Source organism: Hesperophylax consimilis, chromosome 20 (assembly GCF_061612785.1).
Source record: "Hesperophylax consimilis isolate HC1 chromosome 20, BYU_Hcon_1.0, whole genome shotgun sequence".
In the NCBI taxonomy this organism is placed as follows: domain Eukaryota; kingdom Metazoa; phylum Arthropoda; class Insecta; order Trichoptera; family Limnephilidae; genus Hesperophylax; species Hesperophylax consimilis.
The window spans coordinates 18,555,669-18,579,243 of record NC_142855.1 but is presented as its reverse complement, the minus strand read 5'-3'; the positions used below and the strand labels follow the sequence as shown (position 1 = coordinate 18,579,243).

The following is a 23,575-nucleotide window of genomic DNA, read 5'->3' as shown; positions in this document are numbered from 1 at the left end:
GTCAGATAAGATTTTGAAATACCAAGAAGCTGACTTTACTACGACAATATCAGAAGCAATACTTCAAAACAAACCAAAAATTAAACACTGCGGAAAAAACTTGAACTATAAAAATTACGCATACAATTTTCTTACCATAAATTTTTATTTATTTATGTATCTCAACCAGATTTGTATCGGACACATAACTCACACAGATGCATTGCTTGCATGCATCACGTTTCAAACTTGATATTCGACAGAAATAAACAAAATAAAACACTCTAAAACTTTTCGAATACTTATTCCAGTTGGCGTCTTGTTAGACTGAAGAGAGTAGAAATGAGAAGAAGACGAGAAGATGAAGGTTAGAAAGTTCCTCACTTTTCTGATTCGATCACCATGTATCAAACATGGCAAAAGAAAATAATTATTTTCAAACAATCTAAATTTTAGTTACTTGTAGTTTTAAAACGTAGATGGCAATAGTTAAAAAGTTTCTGCTTCCAAAATGCATGCGCTCAAAGAGAGTGATCTCAATACAAGCAGCATAATAGAATTATCACGTAAGAAATTACTAGAGAAACTGGCGGCGTAAAATAGAACTATGAAAATAATGCGTTGAGAGTTTTATGTTGATGATATTTTGTATGAAATTTATTTAGTTGTAATTTTACTTCATAGTGTTATTTGTTGTGTGGTATTTAGTATTGTTTTCAAGAGAGCTTCTCTTATTTTGGTATTAGTACGGAGTAATATTCGTGTTGTGTATCTGACAGCTAGCCGACTCCAGTTCGCCCTGTCTCGTAAGAATTATGTCTTGTTTTTATTGCGGTTTTTTATGTAAAAAAATACACAAGTTTACAATCGTCGGCGGCCGAGAAAGCGGCGTATTGATTTTCTCATCATTTTACGAGCTCACTTTTCAAAAATACACCTCCATTTGAGCAGAATCTCACCGGAATATAGAAGGTAGTTTTTGGAATAATGTCCATTTTACGTGTTTTTTTAAATCCACTAATTAGGTAGATCTTTCTCTTTTCTCGAGTGCTCTGTGTTTTTTTCAAAAGCGTTTCAATTACTTATAACACTCGGTTTAATAGTGAAAACTACGTATGATTGTTGGAAATGCACATAATCTTCACAAGTGAAATATTCCCGTATTTGGACTAGTTTTTTTGGGTTAGTTTTTTATTATTATTATTTATTTGTTTTTGACATCCGGATGGCTACGAATCTGACAAAATGGCCCTAGTTTGACAAAAAATTGTTGAATTTCAAATTGTACAACGTCGCTATGCTATTTTTTGTCTCTTTTAGAAATGCCACATCTTAAATCAAAGTTTTTCGTTTGTATTAGTCTGTTTTGATTGAACCTAATCATTTTTGTGATTCATTTTCAACTATCGTCATTTTAGTTTTGTTAGTTCTAATTTTTGAAATCATGTTCTAATATTAATTTTTTGTCAGTTTTATTTTTGAATTTTTGTTCTAATATTAATGTTTTGTCAGTTCTAATTTTGAGTTAGTTCTAATATTAATGTATTATCAGTTCTAATTTTGAATTTTTGTTCTAATATTAAAGTTTTGCCAGTTCTAGTTTTGAATTTTTGTTCTAATATGAATGTTTTGTCAGTTCTAATTTTGAATTTTTGTTCTAATATTAATGTTTTGTCAGTTCTAATTTTGAGTTTGTTTTAATATTAATGTATTATCAGTTCTAATTTTGAATTTTAGTTCTAATATTAAAGTTTTGTCAGTTCTAATTTTGAATTTATGTTTATTATTGTTTTTTTATAATTTTATATGTGAAATTTGTGCTACGGTTGTTTGTTTCTTTTGAAATTCTGTTTATTTTAATACCAAATTTGTACTCCATATGCAATTTTAATTTTTTAAGTGAACTATTTTGGTTTTAGGTTTTTTTTAACTGTTGCATTTTTAGGCACAGATTATGAAAATTACGCTTCGTATTAACACTTATTTACATGCTCAAAACATGTTATTAGTTTCTATGTTTGGGTTAGTTAAGTAATTTGTGCGTATTTAGATTGAAACGAAACAAAATCAAACTGAAACCAAAATGACGATAAAGGGATCGTTTTATCAGGTAAATTTTTAACTTACTTAGAACTTTAAAATGGAATTATAATACATCTTTTACCGTCTATCCTGACGTAAATCGTTGTTTCTTGCAGTAATTAACTTGAGACGAAACATTTAATTTCCGTAATTTGTGCCTGTTTTAAAAGCGTGCCGGTTATGTAAATATATATCATTTTATTAGTATAGGGTGGTCATCGTATACGCCAGATTTAATTTTTAGTAACCTCAGTAACAGCAGATGACAACTGTGAAATATTAAAGTTATGATGGAGAGTAATTTAAATTTGGGGTACCTAATGGACCACCTTTATAATATTAACCATTCATTTAATTTATCTTCTTCTGAAAATGTGAAATCCCTGCTTTAATTGTTTCCTGCAATGCTTCGCTATTGCTAATGTCTTTATCGGTCGTCTCCGACTTCTTCCAACATTCACTACTGTATATCACAATGTTACTGTTAAAAAACTACATTGCATCGACTTAAAAGCCCAGTAGTAAGCGTTCAAAGCTGGTTTGAAAGCGAGATATGTAAATACAAATGTTAGAGGGAGCGCGCTAATATAAAAAACGATAATAATTAAGCATAAATAGTGAAAATATTTAATAAAACACGACTCGTTTGAAATAGAGCAAAAATCTTTTGCCAAATGCTTTAGTTGCATTTAAAGATACACTGTGAATTTTTTCATGCCTGCAACATATTAAATAACAGAACAAAGTGTGTTTTTAATAATTTTTGTAGCTTAATTTGCGATTTTTTTCTATCGAGGGAATTTCATATAATTAACGTTTCGGCATAACAAATGTATAGATATTATCTTCAAAAATTACTTCTTTTTTTTTGGAACTTAAAAACTTAAAGAGTTAACAGGAAGCTTGTTATAAATCGGTAGAAAATGGATATGCAGGGGATTAATTCAACTCCAGAGATATTGCGTTAAGTGTTCCTTGGGCGTCCCCGACTCCTTCTACCATTAAAACCCTCTCTCTAAACACTCTTGGCATTAATAAGAACAATCGGTCGACTACTTTTTGATTTTGCGAACACTAACATATGCCGGCTGAATTTTTATGTATTAAGATTGTCAATTTAAAATGTTTGTTTCATTATTATTTTTGTCCGATGGTTTGAACATGCAGAGTGGATGGACAGAGAAAGCTGTGTTATGTCAAGTACCTTACTGTCATGGTGAGAAATATGATCTAAACGGTGTTAGAAAGAGAAAACACCATGCTTTATATTCAAATCTAGATGTGCACCTTTATGATACCAAAGGTTCCGAATGGAATTTGGAATTTTTTTTAAAAAATTATTTTTATACGACACAACAAAAATCTGTAACATTTGTCTCCTATAATACGTGTCTTTTTATATATTTTTTCGTTATAAAAATATGGCAGAGGCCTGAGAAGTAAATTGTTTGTACCTAGTTTCAATTTGTGCTCCAAATGTTTTATATAATTTATTTGTAAATTGAATCGTTTTAGAAATTTTGTTGATCGGTTTTTTATGGTTATTTTAAAATTAGAATAACAATTTTTCAATTTAAAATTTATAATTTTGGCTATAAACATTTTAGTACCTACCACTGTTGAAATTACTTTTATTAGGTTTTGTTTTCAATTAATTATATAATGATAAAAAGGTTTTACTGTTAATTCTTCCAATAGTTTCTTCCTTAAATATTTGAAATAACTAATCATCACATTGTTTCCCCGGAGTGGTAGGCAGAGAGAATGGACCGTCACAGAACTCAATTTTCTCACATCATTTACATGAGATGTTCCCAAACTTTTTTTTTCCGTAGACCACTAGCCGAATAATTTTTTCCATGTCGAATATTGAATTTTCCTAAACCTGTTGACGTCAAAGATATTTTTCACTTCTTTTTTTCTTCGGTTATTAGGTACGTTGCGCATCGCTGTGGCTCAGTCTGTCAGTGCAGATAGAGAAACAATAGCGCGTGTTGCTTTTACATCCAACTCTTTTTTCAAAAGTGGCATGTCTGTCCAATAGATGGCGCTGTTTTTTTTATAAAAAGCATTTTTTCACCTGTCGCAGTTGACATCTATATAATATAGGTATATAAAAACACAAGCGTATTCGAATGTAACGTTGTGTCAAAATTTCAAAGCAATCAAAAAGAACTTTCGGAGATCTAAGATTTTGAAGCTCTTAAAATTTTCTTCCGATATTATCTGCCTGTACGGAATGAAATTAAATAATAATATATGTACATTCTAAAGCAGAATCACGTTCATTGGTTAAACGCATTGTATATATAGTTTTGTATTAGTGATGGACGAACCTGTAGATGCAATTTGCTAGCCATAACTTGATAATAGTTTGTCTAGTCTATAGTTAGTAATAAGATAATTATTTTAGAAAATTATTATAAACTGGCCTGTACCCAGCGTTGCTGAGAGTTATCCTTAGGAGATAGACTTATACCATCCTGGACTTTTCTGTAGGCCTTTTTAAGATATACAATTCCGTAGTACATTATTTTGATGTATCTCACAAGGTTTAGCCAGCGTTAGCAATGTAAGCGCTTTAAAGAATTACAAAACATGGACTTTTCTCTACTTTCTTTTGAAAATCTTAAAATCCGTTGCGTAGTTTAGAAGAACTAAGCTCACAAACAGACAGACGCAGATAGCGACTGTTTTACACTATTTATAGATTTTTACAGCGCCCTTGAGGTGATTTTTCACAATAAAACGGTGCTATACAAATCATCCAAATATTATTATTATTATTGATTGTTTTCGTCCTTTATATAATCCGGGCCTCTTTAAGACCCGCAATAATAATAATGACCTTTACAGCCGTTAACGTTAACCCAACAACCGGGTGTCGTTATATTTCTCCTGTCTGTGCGGCACGTTTGTTGAAATCTGTGCGAAGTACATTGAAATGTTGAATGTAGGCCAAAATGTCTTCATCCTGGACGTTTGTTGAAATCTGTGTAAAGTACATTGAAATGTTGAATGTAGGCCAAAATGTGTTCATCCTGGACGTTTGTTGAAATCTGTGTGAAGTACATTGAAATGTTGAATGTAGGCCAAAATGTGTTCATCCTGGACGTTTGGTGAAATCTGTGCGAAGTACATTGAAATGTTGAATGTAGGCCAAAATGTGTTCATCCTGGACGTTTGTTGAAATCTGTGTGAAGTACATTGAAATGTTGAATGTAGGCCAAAATGTGTTCATCCTGGACGTTTGGTGAAATCTGTGCGAAGTACATTGAAATGTTGAATGTAGGCCAAAATGTGTTCATCCTGGACGTTTGTTGAAATCTGTGTGAAGTACATTGAAATGTTGAATGTAGGCCAAAATGTCTTCATCCTGGACGTTTGTTGAAATCTGTGTAAAGTACATTGAAATGTTGAATGTAGGCCAAAATGTGTTCATCCTGGACGTTTGTTGAAATCTGTGTGAAGTACATTGAAATGTTGAATGTAGGCCAAAATGTGTTCATCCTGGACGTTTGGTGAAATCTGTGCGAAGTACATTGAAATGTTGAATGTAGGCCAAAATGTGTTCATCCTGGACGTTTGTTGAAATCTGTGTGAAGTACATTGAAATGTTGAATGTAGGCCAAAATGTGTTCATCCTGGACGTTTGGTGAAATCTGTGCGAAGTACATTGAAATGTTGAATGTAGGCCAAAATGTGTTCATCCTGGACGTTTGTTGAAATCTGTGTGAAGTACATTGAAATGTTGAATGTAGGCCAAAATGTGTTCATCCTGGACGTTTGGTGAAATCTGTGCGAAGTACATTGAAATGTTGAATGTAGGCCAAAATGTGTTCATCCTGGACGTTTGTTGAAATCTGTGTGAAGTACATTGAAATGTTGAATGTAGGCCAAAATGTGTTCATCCTGGACGTTTGGTGAAATCTGTGCGAAGTACATTGAAATGTTGAATGTAGGCCAAAATGTGTTCATCCTGGACGTTTGTTGAAATCTGTGTGAAGTACATTGAAATGTTGAATGTAGGCCAAAATGTGTTCATCCTGGACGTTTGTTGAAATCTGTGTGAAGTACATTGAAATGTTGAATGTAGGCCAAAATGTGTTCATCCTGGACGTTTGTTGAAATCTGTGTGAAGTACATTGAAATGTTGAATGTAGGCCAAAATGTGTTCATCCTGGACGTTTGGTGAAATCTGTGCGAAGTACATTGAAATGTTGAATGTAGGCCAAAATGTGTTCATCCTGGACGTTTGTTGAAATCTGTGTGAAGTACATTGAAATGTTGAATGTAGGCCAAAATGTGTTCATCCTGGACGTTTGTTGAAATCTGTGTGAAGTACATTGAAATGTTGAATGTAGGCCAAAATGTGTTCATCCTGGACGTTTGTTGAAATCTGTGTGAAGTACATTGAAATGTTGAATGTAGGCCAAAATGTGTTCATCCTGGACGTTTGGTGAAATCTGTGCGAAGTACATTGAAATGTTGAATGTAGGCCAAAATGTGTTCATCCTGGACGTTTGTTGAAATCTGTGTGAAGTACATTGAAATGTTGAATGTAGGCCAAAATGTGTTCATCCTGGACGTTTGTTGAAATCTGTGTGAAGTACATTGAAATGTTGAATGTAGGCCAAAATGTGTTCATCCTGGACGTTTGTTGAAATCTGTGTGAAGTACATTGAAATGTTGAATGTAGGCCAAAATGTGTTCATCCTGGACGTTTGGTGAAATCTGTGCGAAGTACATTGAAATGTTGAATGTAGGCCAAAATGTGTTCATCCTGGACGTTTGTTGAAATCTGTGTGAAGTACATTGAAATGTTGAATGTAGGCCAAAATGTCTTCATCCTGGACATTTGCTGACAGTGAAAAAGGAACTAGGAAAATTTGCACCTTCCAATATGTAATGACAATAAATGAAATATACAATCAGTTTATAGGTAAGTTTTTAGATTCTCACGGCCAAAAGCATTTTTGTTGTTTGTTTTTGGGGTGTTATGCCGTGTTGCGCTAACTCCTTCTTTAGCCGACGTTTCGGAAAGCGTTGCACTGTCCATCATCAGGGCAGATCCAGTAGATGCACATCTTCGGATGTACCGGATCTGCCCTGATGATGGACACTGCAACGCTGTCCGAAACGTCGGCTAAAGAAGGAGTTAGCGCAACACGGCATAACACCCCAAAAACAAACAACAAAAATCAGTTTATACTTCAATTTTATGAAATACCTAATAAGTAATTACTATCTCTATTATAAGTATAATGTAAACATGGTATTATGTCATTTACGGAACACCTGAATGTTGGTATTGACTTGATGCACATATCCCCTTTTAAATCTGTGGGGTGAGTAGGAATCTGAGACTTATGAATCCATCTCTCCCACTGAGGTTCAAGGTCTAGGTCGAAAGAGTCCCGCTAGAGAAGTCGAAAGGTCTCATCATCCGGCCTTTTCCAATGTGGCCTGCTGCGCAGTTGGTGGCAAACGCAGCCAAGACCTGGACAAACCCCTGCTCAAGTCACTAAAGGTAGCGAACCGCTTGGGGTGACCGGCAGAGGTGTTGGTTATGCAATGAAACAACTACCATCTAGTTTGCTAACAGAATAATACGAGCCATTCGCAGCGCAACCTAGAACTTTCGAGACTTTTCTCTATTACGGGCAGCGTGAATCACACCAGGAAACTTCTAGTATCGCGATGAAAGTGCTCCAGTCTACCTGCGACTTCTAGAATCCTCCGGGTGGCTCTACAAAGCGCCGCGCCTATATAAAGCATGCCACACTGCACTCAGTTTACAATTCAGTTTACAATTTGGCGTGTCTGCTGTGGATATCCACATGTCGGGCCCACCACGGAGATCCACTCATCCAGTTTCCACCATAACCGCAAAACACTGGGGTCCAGGAAGTCCCATGCTCTTCACCGGCGATTAACAAACCGACTACATCGCCAAGACCACACTCCACCACTGTTTATCTCCACTATCCACGGTGTTGAGCATCGGCCTGCAGGATTCGCCACTGTTTATCTCCACTATCCACGGTGTTGAGCATCGGCCTGCAGGATTTGCCACTGTTTATCTCCACTATCCACGGTGTTGAGCATCGGCCTGCAGGATTTGCCACTGTTTATCTCCACTATCCACGGTGTTGAGCATCAGCCTGCAGGAATTCGCCACTGTTTATCTCCACTATCCACGATGTTGAGCATCGGCCTGCAGGATTTGCCACTGTTTATCTCCACTATCCACGGTGTTAAGCATCGGCCTGCAGGATTTGCCACTGTTTATCTCCACTATCCACGGTGTTGAGCATCAGCCTGCAGGAATTCGCCACTGTTTATCTCCACTATCCACGGTGTTGAGCATCGGCCTGCAGGATTTGCCACTGTTTATCTCCACTATCCACGGTGTTGAGCATCGGCCTACAGGAATTCGCCACCGTTTATCTCCACCACCGTGGTGTCAAGCGTCGGCCTGGGGGAGTTTGTCGTTCATCATCTCCACCATCCACGGTGTTGAGCATCTCGCTGGAGGACCAAGAAGATCTGATACTACTACATCTTTCGTCTGTCTATAAGAAGACCTATCGTTTCCACATCTTCTTTACTGTTCTGTTACTCTGACACTTGACATGACCCCATGCAAATATTTGATTTACTTTTTAATTATAAAATGTATATTTATTGGTTTCAGTTATTTGTCGGTTCCGATGATGGTTGGCTGAAAAAGCAGGATGTTGCCACAGCAGTACTGCCTTAAGTGGAAATACCACAATACAAATATCCAGTTCACCTTCTCACAGCTTCTAGAGAAGGGTAAATCATCATCTTAATCATTCTATCCGACGTCATATTTACAGTCTAAATGTCTTACTAATAAACGTGTTTAAAATTTACACAACTGTAAACAGTTGTATATCATTTGTGTTAAATTTTAAATACACAACTGTTTATGTATAAATCTTACTAATAAACTTTAATCTGATGTTTAACAGCCGTCTAAAAAATGAAAGTTACATATGGTTTTTTTTTTTTTACATTACACACACGGGAGGCCCTGAAGAAATTGATTTCTCTCCTGGCCTATGTCATCTTTGGGGATGCTTTGTGGAGGGTCTTTATTAGGAAATGAAGATGAGGAAGTTCTGAGAAGGAAAAGTGTATTAGTGGTGGGTAGGAACCTAGCGATCAGTGTGTCCAGGAGTGACGAACGAATGATCTATCCCTCGTGCTGCGGCGCAAGGCCGAGAGAGACCAGATAGAGAGGTCAAAGGGTCACCCCTGCTAAATCACCAATCGTAGTGACCTATGGCAGAGGTTAGTTATCCAATTTATGTTTGACGGGGCGGCGGTACCTGGGGTTTAGCTGTCGTCCAGTGTTGACTTTTGAATTATTTTTTGTGATTGATATTGCGTATTTACTACACATTGCTTCTAATAACTTTAATAACTCTGTAAATATAATATATTCTGGGTTCAGTTTTTAGGTATTCCTCCGTTATACATTTATGCACTGAATTAAAAAATAATATTTTACATAGTTTTCAAATTCAATTATCAATCAGAGATTTTTGTTAAAAATCGGGAAAAATACACCAATACAATCAACCGTGTGATACTAATACGCGAAGAGTGTGCGAGGAAATGACACGCTATTGATGTCCCGCTTTAGTTCGCTATGCGGAAACATCACAAATCCACACTTCCGCAGTTGTATTTAGAACATCGATACCTACGACCGCAATACTGTGTGTGTGCGTCCAGTGCGCCAGCCAGTCGGTCGCGGGCCGTCGTTAGATATGGACTTCTCGCACGTTTTTTTAGCCTCTGTCAATGTTATTTTCATGTTTTCAGCAATTAAATTACAATTATTATCTCATTTGATATAAAACATAATAAACATAAGCGATTAGCTATGAATATTCATATTTTTCCGATATTAAATCGCTTATTTTGAGATGTGTATTGACTACACAGCACCGGAACGCGTGGATTTTTTTAGCACAGTAAGGGAAAGGTTAATAGAACATTTTTTTAAAATTTCTCAAGTGCTGACATTTCCATCACGCCAACTAATAATTAATTTCCCTGAGTTAATGGGAAATTATCAGGGAAACTTTCTTATGGTAGATTATTCACTCGTTATCTATTACGAAAATAGAATGTTAACAATAATTAATTTCATGTTATATTTCAGAAAGTGGACGATTTTTTTTAGCCGGCACACAAAGGGTTAACAACGGTTGGGTAGTGATTTTTTTTTATTAGTAAGGCTGTATATTTTTTGTGTATCTGTTGTACCATGTTCGTCTGTCTCGTTCCAGGAAGCTTTTGCGATGTGACGCTGTGGTGCGGGGGATGTGCCTTTCGCGCACACCGCGCCGTGCTGGCCTCCTGCTCCGGCCTGCTGGCGCTGCTGCTGGACAGCCACGAGGCGGCCGGGGGCGAGCCCGCCCTCGTGCTGGACCGCACCGAGCCGCACCACCTGCGCCAGCTGCTGGCTTTCATGTACACGGGGGAGGTCAGCGTGCACCACGTAAGTCTCATCAGAATACTGTGGTGACTGGCTTCTTGCTAAACTACCGACCGTGAATAGGATAAATATAACATTACATTTATGTAGCGCAGTTTTGTGTCATTTCACTTTAATTGTGCTTTACTATAACTAACTTAAAAATAGTAATTAGTATTAGTGATCATGCTCTTAAAATTATTCCTACAGTGTGCCTTACCTAATACAGATCAAATAATATAAAACAATGTACAGTTTATAATACAATGCGATGACAAAACAAATAATCCCAGGAAATCCTTCCTTGGCAAATAGAGTAGTAGAAGCATGGAACTAACTCCCACAACATGTCATCCATTCTACTAATATGTATAGAGTAGTGGAAGCATGGAACTAACTTCCACAACATGTCATCCATTCTACTAACATAGAGTAGTGGAAGCATGGAACTAACTTCCACAACATGCCATCCATTCTACTAATATAGAGTAGTGGAAGCTTGCAACTAACTTCCACAACATGTCATCCATTCTACTAATATAGAGTAGTGGAAGCTTGCAACTAACTTCCACAACATGTCATCCATTCTACTAACATAGAGTAGTGGAAGCATGGAACTAACTTCCCCAACATGTCATCCATTCTACTAACATGGAGTAGTGGAAGCATGGAACAAACTTCCACAACATGTCATCCATTCTACTAACATAGAGTAGTGGAAGCATGAAACTAACTTCCACAACATGTCATCCATTCTACTAACATAGAGTAGTGGAAGCATGGAACAAACTTCCACAACATGTCATCCATTCTACTAATATGCTGCCTGCTTATTTAATAATAATAATCGTTGTTATCATTTCCATTTCAGACGGAATTAGCAGGACTTTTAAAAACCGCTGAAGAACTCAAAATCAAAGGACTGGCTGACGTATCATGGAAGGACTCTAACGCTACCAACACCACAACAAACAATGCCTCAAACATTGAACCGCCACTGAATTACGCATCCAACCAATTGCAGTCAAACATTGCGTCCAACATTACAGCGGTGGCGGCGGCGATTACGGCCAAGAGCAATGTGACTCCCCCGATCGGGGTGCCCTTGACCGGCCCGACCATTACAAAGGCCGAGACGATTACGAGCTCGGTTGGGACAGACCCGCTGATTGCGGACATAGAAGAAGTGCATCCCGTTCAGCCGATAATGCTAGCCATTAATGGTAAGTAGTTTTAATTGGTTTAACCTCTCGGGCTAATGGCACTATGGTCTCATTGAAATCCTTATATCTCCCTTACTCTCATCGTGAGAAATATGATCTAAGCGGTGTTTGAAAGAGAAAACACCACGCTTTATATTCAAATCTTGAAGTTAACCACAAAAAACCTCTAGTTTTCTCTCACTCTTTTCCAATTTGAGAAAAACTTTTTGAATATTTTATTTACTATTTATGAAACGAATTAAAAATGAGGTAATAATGTTTATAGTATAATTTGTCTAATAAAATGCGCGTTTTTTTTCTTCGTTATCATTAATTTTAGTCCAGTGTTCAGACGAAAAAACGTAGGGTGAATCGATTTTAAAACTTTTTTATAATTGGATTAAAAATTTGATATTAATTTCTAATAATAAATTTTGAATGTGTATTTCATCACCTTTCAAAAACAGTTTTTAGTTTTCGGATACTTTCAGAAATGTCACATTTATTTGGATTTTATTGCAAAGCGGAAATTGACACAAATTAACCCTTAATCCTTAATCCCTTGATACCTTGATAAAGTTGACCAGGGTTGTAATTGGATATTTGGCTATCTCTCCTGGTTCCACAATGTGTCTTCTCACTCGAGCAACAGAGCTGGAGCTTGTCATCAAAGCTGAATTGGAGTCTCTTCATCCTATTTACATTTCCTGCATCTATCAGTGCACTCCCAACAACTGCATGTGTCTCCTGAGGTGGCAGAGTCCCGTTAGTAGTCCTACCAGTTCCCTCAGGTAGTGCACTGTCCATACCGGTTCTCATGTCTTATATGTGTAATTTGTGCGCAGGTTCGCTGATATTACCGCCGTTAAACGTGACCCAAACTCCGTCCCCCGTGGAAGCGGTCAAAAGAAGAAGAGGACGACCGCCGTTGGAGCCTAAAATGTCCCAAGACAGGTATTATTTATAGTGCTGATCGTTTTTATTTGTTTTTTTATCTACGCGCCGATGTCCCAAAGGTCTCGAGCCAGTGAGACTATTGCATTTAAAATTGGGGTACGGTGTGAGGCTGAAGGTTAATGGGGAGAAAAAAGGAGATGGGGAGGAGGAAGATGGTGAAGTACCTGGCTGTTCAGATTCGGTCACCAGATACTTTCAAGTAATGTTTCGATTCTGAATGGTTGTCTTTCAACCGTTTGGAGCCAGTGAGTCGTTGGCATTCGCATTATATTATTTTAATTCGCATGACGGGATTTGATCCCGCGACGTCCAGAATCGTAGCCGAAGATGGTAATCTCTCAACCACGGAGGCTGTCAAAGTTTCCCACGATGATTTGCAAAATTCATATAAAAATGATGTTTTCGCTTAAAAATTCGCGCTTAATTTTTAAATTCTCTGTAGATCGCACTTGTGTAGATTATCTATACAGCGAATGTGTTATAGTGTTTATTTTCAATTTCAGCGATATTTTGACAGTAGAGCACTCCAGCCCCAAAAAGATCAAAATGGATTCACCCCAAATTGCAATCATGCAGAAAGTTCCGGAAGAAAGGTGAGATTTCATTTCCCTGCTTTTTAATCTGTTTTTTACAGTTCTAACGGACAATTTTTATGGCCATGCTCGGTAATATGTTCTAATCTATTCATGCTAGAATTTTTTACGATGCGATTTTAACCTTTATGCTTTGAAAACTGTGTTGAGGAGAAAATCAGAGTCGCTTGCGCTGATACAGTAGAACCTCGTTAATTCGTAATCCACGGGACATCACAAATAAAATTTTGAATTAACGAATTCGACGTAATTTGAAATTTTGAAATTTGAGTTCCTCGGCCGCCCCTTCAAACTTTGAAGTAAATTCGTATTAATACGAATTATTCCCATGTCAATCGAATTTTCGTAGCCGATTATCGCCGCGGTCGGCGGTAATTGTAAAATACTAAACATTTCAGCGGACGATTACCGTCGCAGTCGTTTTTTAAATTCGGATATTTGGATATATTTCCGCGTAAATCGAGATTTCGCGACAAATTTTCGTCGCGGCCGTCCTTTTAAATTCAGATATTTGAAGTAAATTCGTAAAAATATGTTTTTTCCACGTGAATCGTAATTTTGCAGCCGATTTCCGCTACTCCGGCTCTTTTCGAAGTAAATTTATAACTTTTTCCAAGTAAATTTAGTAAAAATACAATATATTTCCATCTAAATTGAAATTTCGCTTCTGATTTCCGTCGCGGCCGGCCCTTTAAATTCATATATTTTAAATAAATTCGTAAAAATCTGATTTTGCGAAAATAAATCATAAAATTTCGACAAAAATAAATTACGAATTAACGAATTTCGAATTAAAGAACCATTTTGTATGAAAATTTTTTCTCTGGATATTTTTTTGGCGAAAATTTAAATTTATGCGTTTTTCGAATTAACGGGGTTCTACTGTAACACTGTAGTTGCTTATATTTACTTCATGAATGTTACCTCTCTGACTATCCAGAAAATTTATTTATCTGTACATGTTGAAATTAATTTTCATTCAAAATTAAAATATTTTAATTTTCAAAGAATATCATGCTCATTTTATGTAGGACATGTATGCAGGTTTATGTAAAAATAATGAAACCCATTCTGGAGAAATGTCTTACGATATAAACATGAATAGAAAACAATCGGTGCAATAATTGGTTTTTTTTAAATTAATTTTTTTTTTTTTAAATGAAAATATTACTAATACAAATAAGAAATAAATAATATAATAAAATAGAATAGTTTCAATAAACTATTTTTGTAGTGTCAATAGGTTGATATTAAAATTGATGGTTATATGTTTTCAGTCTCATGAAGGAACTACCGATAGAATGGGTCAGGCCTCCCGCTGACAGAATTGAGGTAACACTTTTTAAATATAAATATTTACTTTAAAATTTACTATTATTATTGTGAACCTAATCATTATCTCTATATTTTACTAAGAAAAGAAGACAATAAATCATAATTTTCTTTTTCCGATTTTATGTCCGGGTTAAATCTTCCCCATAGGATAAACTAAACCCTTCCACACACTTTTCCACAAATGATCATCTGGTCAATCCACATTATGCAAGTCCATTATATAAGCAAAATAAATACAAAACAATACAAGAACAACACGTCAACTCACCAGAGATCAAATGGGAAAATAATTCACCGACTCCAGATATTTTCATATCAGAGGGTTCGGCTCGGTAGAACTTCTAACAGGGCCTATAAATCCTACTGATCTCTCAACATAAATATTTAAAAAATCTTTCGTTATCCTACATGTATTTAAAATGACCGACTTTTGCATCTTTATATATAAATTTTTTGATAATCTAATACGCCTAAATTTTGAATGAGAGAGCTAGGTTTAATGCCAGTAGCCGAAATAACAAATGGTAATATTTTTATAGTCTGAGAATGCCAAATTGACTGTACGAACCTCGGCACAGACCTGTGCCGGCAGTCACCAAGATACCTAGATCATCGGAGATACTTGAGAGGATATACCGCCACACAACTCTGTCTTGGCGCACTTTCCTTGCTTCTAGCATATTCATACACCGTCTCATACTTCTGTTATTCAGACTCTTAACATTTCACTATCTCGGTCGTGCAACGTTTTCCCCGGGCTTTCCTAACTTCCACCATTTGCTTTTGCATCATAAATTCTCTTCGTATGTCTTTGTTCATCCATTTCATGTGTCAAAATTGTCTTAGCGTCCATTTTTCAATCTTGTTCACCATTCTTTGTAACACGGTTGAACATGGTTTTAGCACACATATGCCTCGTTATGATCTCATTTCTCTGCACGTTCCGTACATCAGGGTAGGTACGAACCGCGTTCAGTCCTGTATTAATGGAATTTCCTGCATTCGCCATTCTTTCAATACATCTATCAGCATTTACATCTCACGATTGTACAGGGTTTTCCAATAAGTGGTGTTATTTTGAATAGCCCGCTATTTCGGTAGATGTTACTTTGGAAGCTGTCATTTTTTGACATTTGACAAGTAGAAACTACGCCATTAATAAAAATGGAACGACACACACTTCAACAACGCATTGAAATTATGAATATTCACTTGAGTGAATCAAATGCAAATCATCTTGAGTGATGAGGCCCATTTCCACCTCGGTGGCTTCGTCAACAAGCAAAATTGTCGCATCTGGGGCTCGGAAAACCCAAGAGTTATTGTTGAAAAGCCTCTCTATCCTCAATGTGGGACTGTTTGGTGCGGTTTATGGTCCGGCGGAGTTATTGGACCTTACTTTTTCGAAAATGAGGCTGGAGCAACAGTTACGGTGAATGGATTGCACTATCGAGAGAGGATTAATGATTTTTTATGGCCGGAATTGGATGGTATTGATCTGGACAACGTTTACTTTCAACAAGACGGCGCTACGTGCCACACAAGCAACGAAACCATTGATCTTTTACGATTGAATATCAAAATAACACCCCTTATTGGAAAACCCTAAAAAACCGTAAAAGTAACGGCGAATTATAGTAGTTGTCTGATAATCGAGTGGTAATTTTTTTCTCTCTCGAAAGCTATATCTCTTCCTGTTTAATATGTTTGTAGTTTCTGTTCGCTGAATTTAATCTTGTTTCTCTTGGTACAGGATCCGGAGGAGCTGTCTTCGGAGTATTCGGAGGCATCCCTGGATGGACGGGACATCTCCCAGTTCCTGGACACCGTCATGGAGGTGGACGGGGTGGCTCCGTCTAGCCCCCATGCACCCATCACACACCCCTCACCGCAGAACTCTACCCAGTTCAAAGGTTGGCACCTTCCTCATACCTCATACCGCGCTGGAGTTGATTAGTTGCGGTTCTTTGAATATATATTGGTATAATGCAACATCACCAACCTTTGTGTGCCCCCAGGGGATCCACTGGCGCTGACGACCAGCAGCCCGCTGGACAAGCCGGTGGCGGCCGAGGCCCCCACGACTCCGGGCCCCGCGACAGGGGGGACCCTAGCGCAGTTTGCGGACGTGGTTAAGCTCAGCGACTACCTGGTGCGGGGTAGAAGACCTCAGTTTTGGGCTGAGGACTATGTTAAAAGAGTGAGTGATTTTTTAATTTATTTTATTTTCATCATCGAAACACATCATGGAAGAGAAATGCATTAAATCTTTCGCAATTCTTATTTTTTATATTAGTTATTAGCTATATGAGTATCAATAGGGCTTTTTGCTTTTACGTCAAATAGATGGCGCTGTTTTTTAAAAAAAAAACAAATTTGTCCAACAAATGTTTTTCAAAAATGGCATGTTTTTACCTGTCACAGGTGACATCTATTTAATAAAAGTATATAAAAACACACGCGTATTCGTATGCAACGTTGTGTCAAAATTTCAAAGCAATTGGTGAAGAACTTTTACAAATTTATTTATATAGATTGTTGAGAAATTGAATTGGTATATGAAAGCAAACACCAAAGACGGGTAAAGGTAAAGAAACCAGAAGTGACAAGTCAAGTCAAGACTGCTAGAAATCGTAATTATTATAATATTTCTTCACTTGTTTAGTGACGGACAAAAATCATTTAGACCCAGTTGTTTCGCATTCAGTTCAAAGTTTAAATGCCGATTCTAACGGCCGTTGTTCCCAACATTTCGAACGATCGATCTCAGGCTCCGATCAGCCGAGTGATTTGTTCAGTAACGTTCGATTCGCCTGTTTCCAAACATCTTTACTGTTGATTATCTTGAGTGGCCCCGCCCACTTTCATAGACAATAAAATCACATCAAAATAAAAACTTTCAATGTTAAATTAATATTGACGAATTAACTGTTGCATATATTTTTTTTTAAATACTGTACTGTTTAAACAAACGCATTTAATATGTTAAAAATAAAATGTTACCTTGACTTTATGCCAAAGGGTCTTGGCGTCGCGAATATTTTTCACTCTGCCGACATTTTTTATAACTAGTCATTTACTGAGGCAAGTTTAATCCAATAGTTTGGATTCCTTAAATTGGTTAATCGCTCAGTCCGTCACCTTTTCGTTGGAAAGAGCGAAGTTGTGCGTTTGAGCAGTGTTGAGCCAAACATTCGGCTCAACAGTTGATCAGTAGGATTGGGAACAACGGCCGTTAGTCTGTTTCAGCTTTTGAACAAATTGTGATCTGCAGACAAGAACAATTGTCATGTTGTAAAGCTTGTTGGCTATTAAGGGTAACTGTAAAGTATGGTATAATTTTTGCATATAATTCGTAGATTAATTTGATTATTTTATAAAAATACACTTTTTGCAAGTTAACCACTCAGAACATTAGAACGTCAAAAGATGTAAATATGATAATAGCGGTCAAGACATTAGAACGTCTTTTCACGTAAACGCGCAAGATTTTACAAAAATCGATTTATTTCCATCACTAGTATACGGATTGCCATGATTTAAAAAACAGAGTATCGATAATAAATAACGCTACGCGTCTGTATTCAAGAATATCTATGGAACGTAGAGGTGCATTATCTAAGCCGATTGGATCTGTCATCTTGTTCGTTCATAATTTATTGTGATTCTAAATAATTTATTAAAAATATTTTAGTTTGGACGGTTAATATTTTGAGGTGACTAATAGTTTTTAATTATATTTCTTCAATATATAAAGTGTTATTTCTTTATGATACTCAGAAAAAAGTACATTTTTCACGGCTTTGAAATAATGGTCAGCAATTTTTACATATTTTTGACGTTTTCATACAATGTATATTTAGAAACGCAAATATTTACGTATAACAATACAATACGATAGTGGATTTCATAATCTTTCCAAAACATTTTTTAGAATGAGGCTACGTTTCCCAAAACGTGAGTTATGAAGCTTTTAGCAAAACTCGTAAATAACACAAAAATTATCACATTTTGATAGTTCTCAAAGGAACACATAGTAAATAAATGTCTTTGTCTGAGAGGTTAAAATACTTTGAGAAATTGTTTGTTTGATTCTATCCAATAATGTAGTTCAATTTCATCATATGGAGTATTGTCTCTTCCAAATCTTGGCCTCCTGGTAATCCCTATTAAGTTTATTTGTACTTTGGATTGTCTCGATATAACAATGAATCTCCGATCCGCAGGTGATGGAGGCTGTGTTCTGCAAGGAGCTGGAGATGAAGCAGGCTGCGGAGATGCTGGGCGTGTCGTACGGCACCCTTTACGGCCGCTACCGAGACTGCTTTGGCTGCATCAACCGGCCTTACAGGTACCGTCCCCTCTCCCATCAAGCTTTTTATGGTTTCACTAAACAGAACAGCGACACAACAAAACATTGTAGAAAAAGAAACAACCTAACCAAACCTAACTGTGCTCGTTTTGAGATGATGAGCTGATCATCCATTAAATATCTATCGATTTATACTAATAAAAATATTTAATAAGCGACGTAGCTCAGTGATCCAGAGCACCTGACCTGACATCAGAAGGTGCGGGTTCAATTCCCGTCGGCGGAATTTATTTTTACTCGGGCGATATTTTCAATTTGTATGGATATTTCAGGCGAGTAATTAATGCTTATAATCATTTGTTGTCCTTTGTGCTATGCATAAAAACCTTGTCTTATAAACATTAGTTTATCGTCAAAAAATAATAAGATTTATACTGTTATTATTTGCAAAGGAATAGTCGTTACAGTGTAGGAAGGTAAAACACTATCATGCTTTCTCTTTCATACCTTTAGACACACATTCCTTATTCTTCCAATTCTTTTTTCATGTTCTGTTTTATGCGGTCATCTTTACAATCGCTGATCAATTTATAAGGCTACCCCATTATTTTTCTAAAATATCTTTTATAAACTTTTTCTAATATATCTTTTGCTAGAGACATATTTTTGAGCTTATTAAAAATAATGCTTATGTGGGCGTGGCCTACACAGATTATATGTTGAGATGTCACACTATGCTATCTTCCTCTTCCTACGGAAGGAGAGGGGGTCAGATCAATTGGGGAGCTGCCGCGGAATATCATTTCTTAGTATGGGATTTTTCACCTTGACTTTAATAACTCTATAAATATAATAAATTCTGGGTTCAGGTTTTAGGTATTCCTCTGCTATACATTTATGCACTGAATTAAAAAATATTATTTTACATAGTTTTCAAATTCAATTAAAAATCAGAGATTTTTGTTAAAAATCGGAAACAAATACACCAATACAATCAACTGTGTGACACTGCTACGCGAAGATTGTGCGAGGAAATGACACGCTATTGATGTCCCGCTTTAGTTCGCTATGCGGGAACATGAGAAATCCACATGTCCGCAGTTGTATTTTGATTTAGACCGTCGATACCTACGAGCGCATAGCTGTGTGTGTGCCAGCCGCCAGCCAGTCGGTCGCGGACCGTCGTTAGATGTGGACTCCTCGTATGTTTTTTTAGCATCTGACAATGGTTTTTTCATGTTTTCAGCAATTAAATTACAATTATTTCCGATATTAAATCGCTTATTTTGAGATGTGTATTGACTACACAACACCGAAACGCATGGATTTTTTTAGCACAGTAAGGGAAAGGTTAAAGGCATGTGAATCGTAAAATCAAACAAAAATATTGGTTTAACCTTCCAGCGGGCGCGTTGAGAAATTTCCCTTGAGCGGGCGCTTGTCGTAAATTTTACGTCATCAAGTTTTCTCCATGTAAGTGGTGTTTTCTTTATACAAACGTTAGGGAATTTCTTTAAGGATATGAAAAATCATAAAAGGCAGCACTTACAAAAAAAAATATAAGACTTTCTTAAAAAAAAACGAAGCAACACTCTAAACATGTTAATATTTCAAAACTAAATATTTTATCGACCTATTTAGTCAGAATCAATATTATCATCCTTACAATTGTTACAAACCACCTCAACTGAAGAATGGTTCTTGCATGTAAAGGACTGGCAACGGCAACACTTCATTGATGCTGAGGATCTTTTCTTATCCAGTGCACATAACCGACAAAAACGGCATTTTGGAAAGCTTCTGTTTTCTTCTTCTGTTATCGGTTCAACTGCCCTACCGTAATTCACTTTGAGAAAAGCATTTATATCTTGCGGTAAATGTTTGACATTTGATTTGACTCTAGCATAGCTCGAAGCTCGATGCTTACAACTAAGTCGCAAGAGTGGGGGAAGCGATAAGGCGCGTTTGTCGTAAATTTTACGACAGCGCGCCCGCTGGAAGGTTAAGAAAACGTTTATCAAAATGAAAGTGCATTATCTCAAATCGAAAGATGGAAGAATCATTGCTTTTACCTTTTGTTGGTCTACTCAGAGCAAGTTCGTCCCAACTCTCACTAGATTAGTTGTGTGAAGATCATTTCAAACGCGAAATTGAGGCAGTTAGAAGTGTTTTAGGTAGGGGGCTCTAACGGCCAATTTAATTAGCTATACGAATATTAAAAAAATACATATATCTTATAGATAGGTTCGATAAAAGTAACAATTGATGAAAATCTTACATTTGTAGCAAAATAACTACATTACGCAACAAATTACGACAACACTTTTGCCACAAAATGAACGATCTTTGCTGGTTTCGCATATGTTTTTAGAAGTTTGAACAACAAGTTTACATCAAGTTTCTCAAGACTCTGCGCAGAAAAGTTCCTCACTGAATTACACTGCAGACTATAACGAACTTCATTTTCCGTGCAGGGTCTTACAGGACTCGGTTGATTGCTTTCCGACCCGTTGGACGACGGGCTTAGGTGTTGTTACTTTTAGATTGAAGTTAATGTAATCTAGTATGAGAGGGCTAATATCTATTGTTATTATATATTGACGACCTTGTTACATTTATCCATAGGGTACAAGACTTCTGGACGGAGCAAGGTCGGGCCGAAATTCTCATCAAACTGCAGATGAAAGACATAACTCTCTTCAAGGCGGCTGAGATGCTCAACGTGACGCCTCAGACGCTGTCCAGCTACCTCAACACCATAGACCCCAACACTTCAATCAAGGAAGAAGCCTCTACTTCCCCTCAAAGCCACGAAGACAACGAGGCCAACAATGGGAAGACGGATAAACAACAGTGTCCAAAATACGAAACGGACTTGCAGTCCGACGATAATGAAGACGATGAAGAGGACGGATCCAGCGGTAAAGACGACCGCTCGATCGACTCGCCTAAGCTGAATCAATCGGTCGATCCTGATGCCAAATCGATTGTGGGCGATCCAAAGTCGATCATGTTAAAATCACCGGCGATCCGTGTTGTAAATATGAAGTTTTTAAAGGGCGACACTGCCGATGACGCCGCGTCCGGCAACGATGCTATCAGCGTCTCCCAGCTGCTGAAGAATCACCCGGACTTGACGATGACCACAGCGGCGACGAACAAGCGTAAGGTTCACTTCCAGGAAGAGACGGACATCATCAACCCGACCAGCTCCAACGGTGACAATGATGATGACGAAGAAGATGACGATGTGGAGGATATTGAAGACGTCGACGACAGTTCAACGAGTTCGTGATTGTACCAGTTTGGGGGTTACACCAGGTCGGTGCATCCGAATTAATCCATTCATTCACCGTCATTTGGGCTGTCCATTATTTTTTAACATTTGCGACTCAATTGGTGGAGCGAATCAATCAAATGATGGATTTCATCAATCCATCATACGTCGATTAAATTCAACAACTGATTGAACGGTTTCAATCCATTGTTTCAATGCAACAATTGATTGATTGGTTTTAATCCGTCAATAGATTGGTCCAATGCAACAATTGGTTCAATCCATTATTATATTGAATCAATTAACTGATAGATTTAATCAATAAATTGTTGGATTGAAAACAAATCAATTGTCAGATTGATTGATTCAGACCAATCAAACAATAATTGATGGATTTAATCAATTATGGATATACTCCATAATTTGATTGAATCAATCCATCACTATTTTGATTATTTCGATCAGCTAATTTATATTCAATTAAATCCACAAATTGTTGCATTGAATCAATGTTTGACGGATTGAATAAATCAATTATTGAATTGAATCATTCAATTGATGGATTGACACCAACCAATAAATAATTTTTGGATAAAATCAATGTTTGATGGATTGAAACTAATCAATCAATTGATTGATTGAATCAATCAGCCAAAATGATTCATATTTAAACATTTGACAATGGATTTATGTGCTAATATCTATTAAGAGATTTAATTTGAAGGAACTTGGTAAAAAAAATCATTTTATTTATACGCCAAACATCATTTATTATCTGTTGTTGATTTTGCTAGCTAATTTGTTTGACAACACGTAATATTGTTGAATGTGTGCTTAAATAATTTTGCACGTAATTTGTGGTGTCCAAAGTGAAAGTGATATGTTTTCAGTTTTAGTGTCCAAAGGTCAAAATCCTAAACCAAAACAGATTACTTCATATTATGGTTTTAATAATATTGAATTTCATTCTTTCGTTTTTGTGTCATTTTTACTATTTTTGAGTGTCAAAATGACCCAAAAATATTGTCATATTGGCTTTCAAGCCATGCTGCATTTAAAAATATGATTGACTCTATAATTCCAATTGATTAGAGAGGAAATTAAAGGTAATTCTCTACAGTATGTGAGTATTTCTCTTATATCTCTACGAATGCCAAACTGAACAAAGTAGAAATGTGCGTGAAAACTATTGTTAAGTTGAAAGTGACACTAAAAACGGTCAGTTTGACCGCTGAAGTGACGTGTGTCACTGTCAAAGTGACTCTAAAGACAATTGTGTTGAAAACTGGGTCGAATATTAAAAAAATATATTATAAAAGGAGG

General features: G+C 36.6%; 1 protein-coding gene across 2 annotated transcripts; it reads left to right on the top strand.

Annotated features, from left to right (window-relative positions):
- Positions 1-749: 749 nt before the first annotated feature.
- On the top strand, positions 750-22,454 carry LOC149414246 (uncharacterized). Of its 2 annotated transcripts, none has more exons than XM_089643768.1 (11): positions 750-785; positions 8,759-8,880; positions 10,389-10,600; positions 11,448-11,799; positions 12,624-12,732; positions 13,239-13,328; positions 14,606-14,660; positions 16,417-16,576; positions 16,682-16,863; positions 18,890-19,014; positions 21,601-22,454. In XM_089643768.1, the coding sequence occupies exons 2-11, from the start codon at positions 8,799-8,801 to the stop codon at positions 22,268-22,270; spliced, it is 2,037 nt and encodes a 678-aa protein (XP_089499894.1). In that variant the 5' UTR covers positions 750-785; positions 8,759-8,798; the 3' UTR covers positions 22,271-22,454. The 2 variants fall into 2 exon arrangements, with proteins under 2 accessions (XP_089499894.1, XP_089499891.1); XM_089643765.1 differs by having other exon boundaries at positions 767-951.
- The last annotated feature ends 1,121 nt before the right edge of the window (positions 22,455-23,575 follow it).